The sequence below is a fragment of the Lissotriton helveticus genome, chromosome 7, assembly GCF_964261635.1.
Source record: "Lissotriton helveticus chromosome 7, aLisHel1.1, whole genome shotgun sequence".
Lineage (NCBI taxonomy): Eukaryota > Metazoa > Chordata > Amphibia > Caudata > Salamandridae > Lissotriton > Lissotriton helveticus.
Genome location: NC_136068.1, coordinates 1,003,185,501 through 1,003,200,836, shown reverse-complemented (window position 1 = coordinate 1,003,200,836; position 15,336 = coordinate 1,003,185,501). Strand labels below are relative to the sequence as shown.

Sequence of the window (15,336 nt, the reverse complement as noted above, 5' to 3'; positions counted from 1 at the left end):
AGATGGGGAAACATTGTTCTGTGATACCCCCTCCTTCAGCTCCTATTCATCTTCCTCCTGCCTTTCTTCACATGCTTCCAAATGTCAGCTGCGAGCGAGGGGAGGAGGGGCATTAAGTTTGCTCCTTCACCATGGCAACCAGTATCCTCCAGCACTCATCACAAGAGCAGCGGTCAATTACCAGCGAGTGGTACTTCCTCAGGACACGTTCCCTTAGCAGTGAGGAAGCTGCCACACAGGCAGAGGTCGAGCCCCCAGCACATTTTCACCCGGATGATGCTGAGATGCAGCACTGTGTCCCTTAGCAATGTGATGGGGGGATGGGACGGGTGCTGCTCCTAACCAGCTAGCTTATGGTGCGCCAGCCACTTCCTCCCAGGCAACCTATGAGGTACAGTCAACACAACGAGCACGACATCCGAGTACAACGAGATCACATTTATCGACATGTCCGTGACAGCGACACAAGGAAGCAGCTGTACACGAAGAGGCCGCCTACCAGGAAGAAACATAAACACTTCAATGGAAAAAATAAGTTTGGGGAAGCCTGGTGTATTTCCTGTCTCTTCCCCTCACGCCTCAACTGCACACTGAACAAGTGGGCCATAGATGTTGGTTCCAGCGCAGCCAACCCTGAGAACGAGCCCTTCACAAAGGCTTCAACCCCACAATTTGTGTTCAATTCTCAAAGTCTGCAGATTAAATCATGGCATGTGAGAGTCAAACGTATTTTTCTAGGTGAAAGCTGCCATTCCCCCTGATATTACGTTGAAAAACATAGATGTGCTTATCCTATACATTGACCTTATTATAATTAATAATATCACAATATAATTGTATTTCTCATTTGAAATTCTCTCTTGTTTTCACCAAGGTGAGGGTACTTAAAGTAAGGGAAAAAGTACTCCCTCATTTCCTTAGCCTCATCACTTTTAGCCTATTTCTTTTTTCACCTCTTTCTTATATTTCTTCCTCCTTCTCTTGCTTCCTAGCTCTGCTTCTTCCTTTCTTCCTTACACCCTCTCCCCTTTGCTTTCTCTTTCACCAAATGTTCCTCTTTTGTTTCCTAAGAGCTTCCCACGTTCTTCCTTCCCTCACAGAGGAGGGGATTCGTCCTTTACTAAGCTGATAGTGATTTGCCATTTCATTTGTTTTTTCCATTAAAGCCTGTCTATGCTTCTTGTAGGAAGAAGGCACGCAGAAACGTTAGCCACAAAACACCCTGCTTCGAATTCCCCGCTCCTCCACCTCCAGCCCACACATACATTTCCCATCATGCTTTTTAGTGGTACTGTACCTTGCAGATATCTCACAGGTCCACTACTTTCAAAGGTTGGTACATTCCAGGCTCGAGTAAGGGGTTGGGGCGGTGGGATCAGGGGAGACTCGCACTAGCATTGGTCGCATAAATTGTGACACCAGTTTCTGTCGAAAGGGACCACGGATGAGAGCCCCGTCTTATAATTGTGAGGGGTGGGAGGGGGCAAGGAGCTCGTCAGTCCAGAGGGGTGTGCAAGTGTGCAAAGCTCTAAAGTTTTTGTCTTCTGAAATTCTCGCAATGCCAGTCAATTCTGCACCTACTACCTGTAGGTCGCACAGTTCTCCACATATGGGTTTTTCTTTTCAAAATAGTGAAATGGACACTTTTTATATTTTTACAAGCAAAAGATGACCAACTTACATTCACATTCAAAGTTGAGAGGAAAACAGTTTGAAATTTAACTCAGAAGAAAACTGCACAACGATTGTATTGCCTATTAGCACTGGTGAGGTCAGTTTGTAGGGAAAACTATGAGTGTGTAGAGAGAGGAAAGCAAGGAACTTTGTGAATTATGGATAGGTCACTGATTGGGATCTAACAAAGACCGTTCATACCTAATACACACTTCAGACCCTTAATGTCAGATCAATGTGTGGAGCTCTCCTTTCTGGAGGTATTGCTCACTGACTTACACACATAGCGGCTTCATCACAGCGCCCTGGGCCCGATATGTGTGTGAGATTTGGATGTTCTGAATCCAAACCTGGCATTTGAACAGAAAAGGCGGGATTCACTCACTCAGAAGTACTCTTTTAAAATCATGTTCTTCTGCAGTGAAAGTGGGCAATCTTTCAGAGTATGACTGAATGGGATAAAGAAGACACACAGACAGTTGCTTCATGCACTGTAAAGAGTTTGGGGATTACAGTATTTATTTCATTTTATTTTAGAGGTTCTATATAGCACCAGCTTGACCCAGGGGTATCAGAGTACATATTGCATCAGCCCACTACTCCTTTGAGGCTGGGAAGTCCTACAAAGGTGCCAGGCGGATTTGTATTCCAGTCAGTACTTGGCCATTAGAGCTCGACCAGTGAAACAATTCTTTAAAGTGGTGGAGGAGTGGCAAGGGTTGTATGAGCAAGGAGTAGAGTACAGTCAGGATGAAACCTTGCGAATAGTGTAGGTTTGCAGGAGAGGTCTTAAACACACCAGATTGAATTTTGGATTATTAAGTTGGGAAATAGACTAACAATATAATCAAGAAGCAAGATATTATTTGAGGTGCACAGGTAGAGGTATAACCCACTGATTGAAGGAGAGTTTGACGCTATTGTGCATCCCACTAGTGACCCCTCGCCTGGAAAATTCCCTCCAATTTTGAAGGTCACACCTGGAATACTATGTCCAGTTCTGAAAGTTTCACAAGGAAAACGGTGTCTAGTTCTACAGTCTACCTTTAGGGTACTGAGCCCAGCTGCGGAGGCCTCATCTGGAACATTGGAGCTGCTTTTGGAGAAATCAGCAGGGTTACTGAACCCGGTTCTAAATGATTAATCTACAAAGTGTTCCCAATTAATGAAGGCTTCATCCAGAGTACTGTGTTCAGTTCTGGGGTCTTATCTTCTGTAATCCATCCAGTTCCAGCTGCCCCATCTGGAGTAAACTGTTAAGTTTACGAATCTTCATGAGGACTTTAGGGTCCAGGCTTAAAAGCCAGAGGCCTTATCTAGACTATTGCTATCAGTTCTGGAGGCCTTGTCTTGTAAATTGTTTCATGCTCTGCAGGAAAGACTAACGTATTGGGTCCAGTCCTGTGAGTCGGGTGGTTGGGGTGCATCTACTGTACTGTGTCCTTTTCTGGACTCATTATTACAAGTACATGTCCCGTTCTGGAGTCCTCATATGATCACTGGTTTCACTTCTTGAAGCTTCATCTAGAGTGGGGATCTGGAGCCCGAGTGAATGGATTCCAGACTGGCCAAAACCACAATTCCTGTGTGGATGTGTGTGGACCCTTCACTTTAGAATGGGAATGAGGACAAGGTGTCATTTTTTTACTGTAATACAATTCGATCTACAAGTCACAGTGTGAAACTGTTGGACAGCAGGGTACCAGATGAAAATAGAAGTTTCTATTGTACTAATGTACAATCCTACAGGTGTGAAAGTCCTCCTGCACTCCATTTCAGCTTGCACCACAGAGACAAGTGGCTGTCCAATCCTCAAAAAGTTGGGCAGTTATAAAATGGATACCTGTGCAGCAGACATTCGGGTCGGAGGCATCTTCGTTCAATACGTCTTGGGCAGAGGGACATTTCACTCAGTGCTACTGCAGAATATTTAAAAAGTGGGGTAATATCGCGTGTATGTGTTATCTGGTGAAAAATGTGTGCAGATCATGCAGTGCAGACATCTCAAGATGTCCTGTATCAGTGGCAAGCATATTGCTCACTCAGGCATCTCAAGTGTCCCTATGACCAGTGTGAGTAGCTCACTCGGAAACCTCACAATGTCCTGTCAGGTGTGAGTAGTTGTTCAGGGGTCAGTTCAGGCATCTGAAGATGTCCTTTGCCAGGTGCGAGAGGTTCCTGCCTCTCAAAGACTTCATGTTTCTCATGATAGCGGTGAGTAGTGTATCTCTACCAGGGTCCTCATATTGTCACAGGTAGTGTGAGTCGCCCACCAGGAGCCAGGAGCGAATCAGTCAAGAGATGTAGAGTTATCTCATGTTGTTCAGTCGTATGTTTTTTTTGCAGTCTGATCATTTTAGTTCTGGCTTCATAATGAAAAAGAAATACTACAGGAAAGCAAAGTAGACACCAGGTCTGGACGAAATACCCCCACCTAAAATGCAGCAACACGAAGTCTCTCGTTATATTCTGGAGACAGTGACACTTTTTTGGAGGTGACTAGGAATTGTGAGTCTGAGCCCTTGTAAAGCAGCCGTGCAGCTCATATGAATATGCTTGCAGTTGGGTTGGGTTGGTGATGATATTTGAAGCCCAAACACCTTATCAGTCATTGTATAATATTCATACAGCCAGTGCATGGTCAAAGGAACACCGGCAAAGCCAAAAGTTCAACAGAACCCCCACTTCAAGTTTGCAAGAGAAATCTGCTGAAGGTCTAGATGTAGGGGCTTATTTACAAGCCCCTTGCGCTGCCGCTATGTTATTTATTTTTTTACGCAGCAGCAGCGCAATCAGTGCGCCACTCTGCTCCATATCTACAAATTGATACATTGGTTTCAATGCATCAGTTTGTAGAGCCCTGCGTAAATTGTACTTGCGGCGAGTATAATGTACGCAGGATAGACGTTCCCAAGAAAAAAAGCTACGTAGAAGTGGCGCAGTGAAATTTACAACTTTTCAGTACGTCACTCTATGACTTGACTGTGTCAACATCTCTACACCTGCTCAGACCAGGTGTAAGGATTGATGCAGGGCTTTTTACATGATACTCACCTATGTGTTCTGACGCATTGCTGGAATTGTGTCATTTTTACATCCAACTCCAGCAATGTGTCACTTTTATGCCAACATATACGTCAGAATTTCTAATGCATCTGTTAAATCCTGTGCCGTGGAGCCCTGTATTGTAAATACAGCGCATCTATGGTGTCACAAAAGACATTTGGTGCAGGGGCAAAGAAACTGGATCATCGATGTGTCTGTTTCTTGTAAATGAGGTCCCTAGAAAGGGTTTTTCCCCAACCAGACTTCCTCAGACCCAAGGGACTTAGCAGCATTGACTACTCCATTTTAGGGCAAACTAGAGTCATTGTACAAACTGCTCTGTTTAGAGAAATAAGAAAATATCTATTCTAATTTGCACGTCAAAATTAGAAAGGGAGCGATCTGGAAAACAGAGAAGCTGTGTTTTCATTAAAAGAGGCCTCACTCTGGAGACAGCTTAAAATGGTCATTTAGTCCATTCAACTGTTTTCCTTTAATTAGAGAGATTCTAGCATGAAGTTGTCAGTAGTCTCTGTTCCGTGCCACTTGCTATGTAGCTCACTTGATCCCCCAGGTACCAGGAATGTCGAAGCCTGACAGCACCCCTGGTTGTATTATTGTGAGATTGAGTCTCTGAGCTCATTTACCTGAGGCACACCAGCTGTTTTAGGAAAAGCTATCAGGGTCTGCTACAGTGTAAACAAGTAAACATAGCACCCATATTTAAAGCTCCAAAGGACAATGTGGCAAGGTTGGCTTTGGCGCTGGTGGCGCCCAATGCGACCATGTTTCTTGGCACCCCATGACCTTCTTCTCCATGAATTCCCTCACTACCACCCTTTATCAGTGACCCTCAAGTCTCCATACCCACTTTCTCACAAGCTTTTCTCTATTTTAGTGCACTGCTCATACCAATCTACGGTGTCAGGGCACTTTACATCACACACAAGTTAAACAGAGACAATAAATCACACGTGTGTAAATCAGTGTATAGGAAATGTTACATCAGAAAGAGGACGACAAGGTATAGGACTCACATGTCATCCATACAGGTAGATCTGGAGAAGCACAAACTCAGAATTTAAGACATAGCAGCATGGTTGGGGGCTGTCTTTACTAATATGAAATAAACCCTTTTTCAACATTAGGTTAATGAAAGACTGGGGAAAAAATCATAACCTCTAACCTATACCTTTGCAGCTCTTTGATGACAGGTAATATCTCACTGTTCTATATTAGGATTTAGTTTATAAATTGGAAGTAAAAAAAGGATCTCTCCCACAAAAGCAGTTAACCGCTGAACTATTTTATAACATGCGCACCTCTGTGAATGGCCTAAAGTAGGCAGAGGGCGTATTAGTCCTCTGCCTAATTTATGATGAGTCAAATCTTCCACTAGACAAAACTCGATCTGACTCCAGCAGGTCCATTAATCAGCATAGTTATCTAGACATTTTTCTGGTTGACTGAAAACTGCTTGAGGAAAGGAACGCTGCAGCAGGTGCTTTAAATCCACAATGTATTTGATACACAACACCCCCTCAAGTCAGCGGCCGTGCGGTGGCACCTATCGCACAGCCCTAGAGCGACGTGGTGTAACGGACAGAGCTGCTGAGTTTGGAGCTGGTGAACCAAGTCCGAGTCTTGGCGTTGGCTCAACATCCTGTGATTCTGGGCAAATCAGTTAATCTCTCTCTGCCCAAATAAAGAATGTAACCTTGTGTAATGTAACTGGAGCTCAGGTAAAGAGCTCCAGTACATTTGGGTCAATAAAACTGCAAAACAAAATGCTCCTTTTCTATTTAAAGAAGAGCTCTTTTCATGTGATATTCTATTCTTTAAAAATCAATACAAAGGTGTTCAAGAATGCGCAGCTGATCAAAAATAGGATCCGACAAGCCGAACAGATTCAGAGGACACCTGGGCGAAGGTGCTGCCCTATATTGGCAGCTCCTTCATTGCAGTTGAAATACTTGACTTTTTAGCGAAGTTTGTGATGAGTGATGATTTGATGAGTTTTCAAATACTTCTAACCCACTACATTTCACTGAAGTGCACGGCTGCTTTACGGAATGTACCAAGTTCAAGTGGAACTGTAGATTGCAATCTCTCCCTCCTGGAGGTTGGGAACAGGGTCTTCTTTGAGATGGAAAGGGAAGATCTGGAAGCAGAATTTTTTTGTTGAGGACTGCAGATGGAAACGCACATAGCCAGGAGCTCTAGGTTCTGATTTCAGAATACCTACCTTAGAGGTGAACCCTTTGGGGTTGCAATGCCGTAGCCCTTGGAATCCAAGTTACCTCCCACCTTCATAGTATCGCAGGGTTTCCTTTGCTCGATGTACTCGTTCATGGTCGACTCGAGCAAGTAGGCATACTTGCCCTTGGACTTCCTCACCCGGTTCATCCCCTCTTCGGTGGTCTTCACAAAGACCGAGGGCTCAGCAGACCTCATGTATGTCCACATCTTCTCAAACACTGCAATTTTTGATCTCTGCAAGAAACAAATAAGAAAACAGTGTGAAGATGGCAGAAATGTGTAAGGATGAAGAGAGTTTAGAGTAAGAACTCAGTGGAACTCCAGCTGCGCAGTTAAGGCAGATGCTTTAAGCCACAGAAAAGTTAATGGACTATGAAATATTGACCTGCAGGAGTCTTGGGCTCAATACGTTGACTTGAAACACTTCTATGGAAGTCACCCCTTATGAGTAGAAAATGTAACAGAACGTGTCACAACATTTAGAAAATAAATTAAGGCCCTAAGCAGGCGCTACAAGAGTTAATTGGCAGATCTTTCTGTTTAATTCTTGTTTGTGACCTCAGATGGGCTAGGTATTGGATTGTTTGTATGTAATGTGCACAGTGCTAATAAGAAGATGTATTTTAAATTTAGAGGCAACAATATAAGCGGTATTTTGTTGGTGGGTGGATGGAATAACAATAGGAAATATATTATGATGAAAGTACTCTGAATGCAACGAACTGACACAAGGGAGAAGCCATAGAAGCACCATGGATAAATAATTTACAAAAAGTCCTCGGGCAGTCTAAGGGGAGAAAAAGAAGTGAAAAAGCAAAAGTAAAACTGGAAATTGAAGGCGGTCTGGGGTGTAAATAATATAAAAAGAAGCGGATAGGCATGCGTTTTATGCTGCTCCATAGCCACCAGAGTTAAGTCATTTTTCTCCTGTTTTATATCCAGGTCCACTGGAATTATGCGGCAGGAGAGGGCCAAATTATGCAGCAAGGTTGAGTAAAGTATGCAGCAAGGTAAGGCAAATTATGTGGCATTAAGCAACACCTTTTGTGATAGTATTACTTCATTATTTTGTCATGTTTAAACTTGTTAACACTGTCTGGGCATTAGTTGCACCTCATTAGTACTGGGTTAACACCTGAATATAGCGATAAAAAAAAAAAAAAAGATACTTGTAAAGCGCACTGTTACTCTACCCGAGTGTCCTGGCGCTGTAGACCGCTGGGGAACCCGTCCTGGTTTTCCCTGTGAGATGGTCCCTTACTGGGTATCTCCAGGGTGAAACCAGGCATCCCCGGCGTCTGTGGGGGGCCGTTGTAGAGATGAGGCAAGCTTAATGCCCAGAGTTACCGAGTGTGTTCCCTGGTTAGAGTAGGCACTGAGGCGAGAATTATCGAGTCCGTTGACCCTGGTCCAAGATCCTGCCGCGTCGGGAATTGAACTCTGGTCCCGGGCCGTTCTCTGCTTACAGGTCTGCCGCCTGTAACCAGTGAGCCACACCTCTCCCATAAGCTACAGAAAGTTGAAAAGACAACTTTTGCAAAGGCCCTTCCACTGCACTGCATCACGTCACTGTGTTTTTAGTAACTTTTGAACCGTTTGAGCTAGAAACACATTTTTGGATTTAAATCTATAGATTATGCACAAGATGAAGGATTATGTGGCAATTCTATAACTATGAGAAAACCGCAGCTGCTGCACAATCGCTTAATTCCAGTGGCCCTGGCTATATCTTGGTAGACCCCTTCTCTACTTTTTGCGTGTAGAAATAGAAAAAGGACTCACAATGAACTGCTCCCCTCTATGTTGACAAACTGCCTACTCTCACATTAGGTTGCAGTGACCGCCTACATCTTGAAAGTGAAACTGGTGCAGACACACCATCCGTCGACACTACATCTTCTTAGAATGGGATTTCATTTTAAATGCTAAAATGTTGCGAAATATTGGGAATTAATCATAATTGTTTCTCATCTTCTTATTATTGTCATAATGGTTATCTACAAAATGTATTGTTTGAACCAAATATTTATAGTCTTGCTACCATTACAGTTATAACACCAGCAGTGTTTGCCAATGCCTGATAATCAATTTGTGACATTTGTCAAAAGAGGGCATGATTAGTAGAAGTCAGCTGACTGCCATGAATGTAATGCGTAGGTTCGATTAAGAAATAAGGAGTAAGTCTCATTGGCGAATGCTCAAAGTTAACCCAGAACACGCATTAAAGAAACCAGAAATGATGTGAAGGCGGATCATGATTTCAGGGGAGTGATTATATTGTTACGTATGGCTCTCACACAGAGCCTCTATTGCTTATTTCAGTTACAGAATGTCATAACCTACTGGTATCACACAGCAACAGTTGATAACAAAACTGGTTTCCCACTGTTGTTGTGATGTTATAAAGGCCTTCACGGCCTGGCTGAGAAGTCTCCCTGGGAGCCTATCGATGCAGCTCTTGTTGTCAAGTATGACAGGTAAGTTTTTAAAAAAACCTTTGGAAAAGGGATATATAACAGAAGCCATACTATGTATGACTCCACCACTACTCCGCTGCCACTGCGTAGCAGTTGAAGCAGGGCCGGAGGATTTTGGAGGCCATACAGAACAAAAAAATTATAGATGGGTAAAAGTATTAGGGGGATGTTTTTCACCTCGGGGTTCTGAGTGACACCATAGACAACAAGAGGTTTGCTCATGGTGTCTATTTGATGTCAAAGAACCCCTTAGTGAAAGGCTTCCCCCTAATTCACTGTTACCCATCTATAATTCCATACCTACGATACTGAGAGGAGGTAGAAAGCAGTTTGTTATGAGCTGAATATTTTTTATAAACCAGTTTTTAACCAACCTATAAAAGAAGCATGGCATTTGAGGGAAATGCGGGTGACTTTGTCATGCTGGAGGATTTGCGAATCAAAAGGTACACCCATATAATCGACACAAATGTACCCGGGATAAATGAATAAGCAAATGTGTGGTACTGGAATTAACCAGCTTAGATGCTACTGTACACATGCAGAATCTAAACATGGAGCCTGATTTTCAATGGCATATATGCAGAAACTACAGCCACCCTGCATGAGTCACAATGAAATTCTAACTGTGCATCAGTAAAAGGTTTGTATGCTGGAATAACGCTGTCATTACAAGCATGCATCTTCAGTACACATGTCTTTATGTTGAAAACAGTTTCCACACATATGCCTCTAGCCCACACACCTTTACAATGAAAATGCTATTGTTAAGGCTTGCTTGGTAAAGGCATATGCATGCTAAAAGTTTTCCAAAGTCGTGGACTCCTTTCACTGACCATCGCATTTGACTTTACTGTATGTTCTTTGCAGTACTGTCACTTTAATTGGCTCATATCTGCAACCAAACCTTGGGGCTCATTATGATGGCAGAAGGACCACCACCGCCGGGGTGGCGGTCCTTCCGCCATCACTAGGTGATTTACCCATGGCCAAATTAGGATGGCAGTGGGTACCGCGTCAGACAGAAAGTCCGTCCATCGCTTTTCCACCGGTGGCAATTGCACCAATTGCCTGGTGGGCGGATCAGGGCCACTAATATGGTGGTAGTGCCTATCAAGCACTGTCCGTCATATTAGGATGTGGGTTGTAGGAGGACTTTCCATGGCGGAGATGCCGACATGGAAAGGCAGGCGGGGATTGGCTTTGGGGGCTTGTTGCGGGCCCTCCTTGTATGGAGGTTGAATCGCTGCACTGAGGGGTACCCATTGTACCCTTCTTCATTTCCATTCACCAAGTGGCAGGCACCGCATGGTGCCTGCCACGTGGTGCAGGGAAATGCGGTGCATGCACCTTTATCATTGTGGAGAGTGCTGCAGCCAGCAGCACCGCCCGCAATGATAAAGGCCCAGGATGCGCCTGCCAGTATGGTGGGCGCCTCATAATAGCCCTGTTGGGACTGCCGCATGTCTGGCGGGTGGTCCCAAACATTGCTATGGTGGCGGACGGACCAAGTCCGCCCACCATCATAATGAGCCCCTTTGTTCTGTTATTTCTCAGCTTGCCAAGAGTTCATTCGTTTGCTGCACGCAAATATTTAGCATTCCGTGGTCTCCTTTCACCGAGCTTTGATTTCAGAACTTTCAGTTGATTTTACCAAGCAGATGCAATAAATGTGATTTTGTTTTTGTGAAGTTTAGATTTTATGGGTGAGTTCACATCATCTCTTCATGGCGATCTATCCCCGAGTAGACGGCATATAATTCCTAACTTAGACAGTGCAATTGGTATAAACTATAAAAAAAAGTCTTTTTACCAGTATAAATATTCACCTGGGCCAGTCGCCACATTGTACTTTGTATATTACGGTTTTAAAAAATACAATCTCCCTCGTTATTTACAGTGAATCTCAAACGCGACGCTCGGGAAACGGAGCCCATGAATTTAAAGTGCTTTTAAAACGAATATGCCTGTACCATTCATGAGTTTATTATGAATTTCGTAGTAAAGGCATGGGCAATAAAGGCATATTTGTTGTAAAATTCTGTGCTGTAAAGGCTTGCGTTTGAAAGACGCCTGCGCGATAAAGCCTTTGGTGTAAATGCCTATGTGAATCAGCCTTCGTTGTAAAGGCCAGTGCATGGGGCCAGGTTTGAGAATTTTCCCAATTCAATAACCCACATAGTGTGGCAGCTGTAAAGCTGCATCAGTCACAGTTTCCTAGGCATACTATTGGGACAGTCATGCAACTTTCTTAGATATTGCTATTTTCCCCAACTCCATGTTGTTCACATAGAACAATTTTGTATTGAGGAAAGGCACCCGATGTTCAATTCCACCATTTTTTATCTCACCACAACGAGAACCCTGAAGAGAAACTTCTTCCCTTACAAACCCACGAAATTGTGAGTGCTTCATTTGCCTTCACTCAGTGGAAAGGGATTTACTAGGAGCAACACTCTGACCCTTTCAAGGATGGTTAAGGGTCGAAGAGAATTTGAGAAATCTCACAGACTGATGTGTGCATACAGTGCACTCACAGGAAACCACGTTTGATCTCCCATCTCCCCATGTCTTGTAGGTCAGTTACCCTTGCGTTATTGTATGCAGTTGTGTTGAAAAATTCCACAGGAGTAAATAGATTTACAGCAGCTACGCACCCGTTTGTAAATGCCTATCAGTTGTAAATTGAGCCAATTCCATCCTTAAACATGCGTTTACAGAAGAAAATGCCTTTGTGTATTGGGTCCCTTGACACTGTAGAGCAAGGGTTTTCAAGGAGGGCAAGATCCATGACAGACTGCCATGACAGCCATTGGATATATTATGAATTCTGTATGTAAATGAATGTTGCATGAATATCCAGAACATCTGGCAAGAATCTGGCCCTATTGCCAATGCAACATTCAGTGTTGTGCATTCCAAGAACCTTCCAAGGGGACATTTCATGTAAAACCTTTTTAGAAAAATATTAAATCAACTTCTCTCTCATGCCCACTAACTCTGTGGATTGTGGACTTTGTATGTCATGTCAAACATTTTTCAAGAGTTATCCCTCAACAGATGTGTGCTGAACATAGATGAAGCGGTCCGGATCCAGTCCAGATTTCTCACTTACACTAACTGAAAATGAATTAATATCACATGAATAGCCTCAAAATCCATCCTGGAGGTAGTCTTTATGAATCTATGTGTGACATCCCCGACCTACAGTTTCCCGCACCGCAAAATTATAGAATGCCATTCTGTTACTCATAATGATCGGAGTTATGTTCCTCACAGAGTGTCTTACTATAATATTTTTGATGATTAAGTATATTTGGGCTGGTGACACCACATAAATAGAAGGGTTACTTACACAGCGTTCCCACCATAGCAGTTTTCTCATTGGCTAAAGCGCACCAACAAATGCGGTCTATAGAGGTAGGTCAGTCATTCTGTGACAGTCAGTCATCTTATTGATGGCTGAATGAAGACTCACAGACAAACATTAGTTGATCATTTCAGCAATAGAGACATTCCTCAATAAGATATGTTTTCCATGTGGAAGCATGTAAAGATGCTATCAGACACACTTAGGGATCTTACTACAGGATTTGTACACATCGTGTGGTTCAATGTAGTCTTCCTTCATTTTCATAGATGTGCCCATCCCCAAAATGCCCAACAAAGATCTACAGAAAGAGACACTAGAGGTGCTCTTTATCATTTACATTGAGTACACCCAAAAATGCCAACACATCAGGTCATCTGCATAATTCCCAGAATTTGGTGATGCAGATGGCTAATTGCTGACTGTTTGCCTCAGACGATTCAGTGGGGCTTATTTACAAGCCTCTTGCGCCACTGGTGTGTCACCTTTAGTGACCCACCGGTGGCACATTTTGCTGCCCCGTATTTACAAGGACAGCAAAAGCCACCCTGCACGACTTTTCCTGTTCTTGTAAATACAGCCCCTTTACACGCAGCAGTTTGCGTGAAAAAAGCATTCCATGGATGTTGCTGTGGGTGTTCCCACGGAACCTGACACTTTTCCAGATTTTCGAGAAATCATAAACCTGGAAATGTGTCTGAATGCTACGCGTCCCAAGCAGAAGCATAGGGAGGTGCATCGAGGACAAAAATGTATTCATTTCTCCAGTTTTTTTCCTCTTTCTATGCGTGCTGCATTCTACAGCACACATAGAACGAAAAAATCACCTATGATTGTTTATATGCAAGAAGGTGTCCCTTCCTGCACATAAACAATCATTAAAAAAATGACTTTTTGCAAGTTCAATGTGTGCTAATGCAGCACATATGGAAGTTGAAAAAGCCATTTCAGATTGTTTATGTACCTTCCTGCACATTAACAATGATCCCCGTGACGCAGGCCTCCTTGTACCATGGTGCAAGGATGCCTGCGTTGGAGCACGGGAGCTAATTGTGCAACAGCGCAGGGGAGAGAAAAGGGATCCGTCATATCCTTGTAGGTATGATGCATCCTTGTGCTTTGGAATTAATGCAGCATGGCGCAGCCAAATGGTTGGTGGCACCGTGCTGCGTTAATTCGTTGTAAATCAGGCCCAGTGTTTTCCTTTTGTGAGGGGGCCCTCCGGGCTCTACAATGACAACTTATCAACACATCAATTATATAAGCTAAAAAAGTTATTATATTTTTTCTGGGCTTTAAGTTCTTAAATCAGGAATTCAGTACTATAAAAATGGAGAAATGAATATAAAAATTTAGAAGGAAGGAATTTATGTGTGACCTCCAGGACATTACAAAAGCGCGCGCTGTCTCTTGTGTGAGCATGTCATGAAACCTGAAAAAGGCACTCAAGAGGCAGGACTTTAAAGATGTCACATTATATTCTAAGGTAGCTTGGTCTATCAGATAGTCAAGGCCCATCCTCTGGTAAGTCAGGAGAGCTAGGTAGTTTGGCACCTGAAAGTCACCCTTGAAGGGTGAATGACTCCCCCAGAGGCAACATTCTGGAAAAGAAAATGACCTAGTCTCTTTATTCTTCAGCCCATATCTTTTGATGGCTAGTCTTCCAATAGTTGTTAATCATTTTCCGTTTAGACAGTCTTCGGCACCTCTTAGGTTATCCTTAATTTCTCTGTGTAACCATCACCTGTTACTACAGTGACCAACATACTCCAGGTCATTACGGACACTGTCTCCGCTCCAGAACCTTTCACCCACAAATCACTGTGTTCAGGTGTGTTAGTCTCATTAGTTCAATGGAAGCAGAAAAATACTACAACAGACAGAATGAAAAAGGTTCTTGAGCAAACGTCCAGGATTTGATATAGTGTCCATAATGACCTGGGGGGAGGATGCCACCCTATCAATCACTCAGAGGAAACATCACTTTACTATTTTAACAGCTGTAAATTCAGCAAAGCTACAAACTCAGAAGCATGTTAAATGCCCTAAACAAACTGGGCCTCATTTATGAGGCTGGGCGTCACTTTTACGCTGCGTCACTTTTTGTGACGCACCAGTGGTGTAATAAATGTGCCTTGTTGCGCCATATTTACAAAGTGACGCATCTAGGTAGATGCGTCACTTTGTAAACCCCCACGTCACATTATACCTGCGTCAGGTATAATGTATGCAAGGGGGGGCGTTTTGACGCAAGAAAGGGTCATGGAAGTGACGCAGTGAAATCTATAAGATTTCACTGCGCCATTTCTTGGCCGCTAATGCGTCAAAATCTTACGCTTGCTTCATGGCAGGCATAAGACTGATGCAGGCACTAACAACATGGGACTTGCCCATGTGAAAGTACACATTGCTGGAGTTGCGTCACTTTTGTGACACACTCCAGCAATGCGTCACTTTTGCGCCTACAGATACGTCAGAAATACTGACGTATCTGTAACTCCTTGCGACATG

The 15,336-nt window shown here is 43.5% G+C and overlaps 1 protein-coding gene across 4 annotated transcripts in view; it reads right to left on the bottom strand.

The window, feature by feature from the left end:
* GRIA1 (glutamate ionotropic receptor AMPA type subunit 1) overlaps window positions 1-15,336 on the bottom strand; it is a 559,324-nt gene that overhangs the window by 35,267 nt on the left and 508,721 nt on the right. For all 4 annotated transcript variants that reach the window (XM_078653641.1, XM_078653640.1, XM_078653642.1 and 1 more), the window contains exon 13: window positions 6,965-7,212. In XM_078653641.1, coding sequence (XP_078509767.1) covers window positions 6,965-7,212 — 248 coding nt within the window. The remainder of the gene's footprint in view (window positions 1-6,964; window positions 7,213-15,336) is intronic.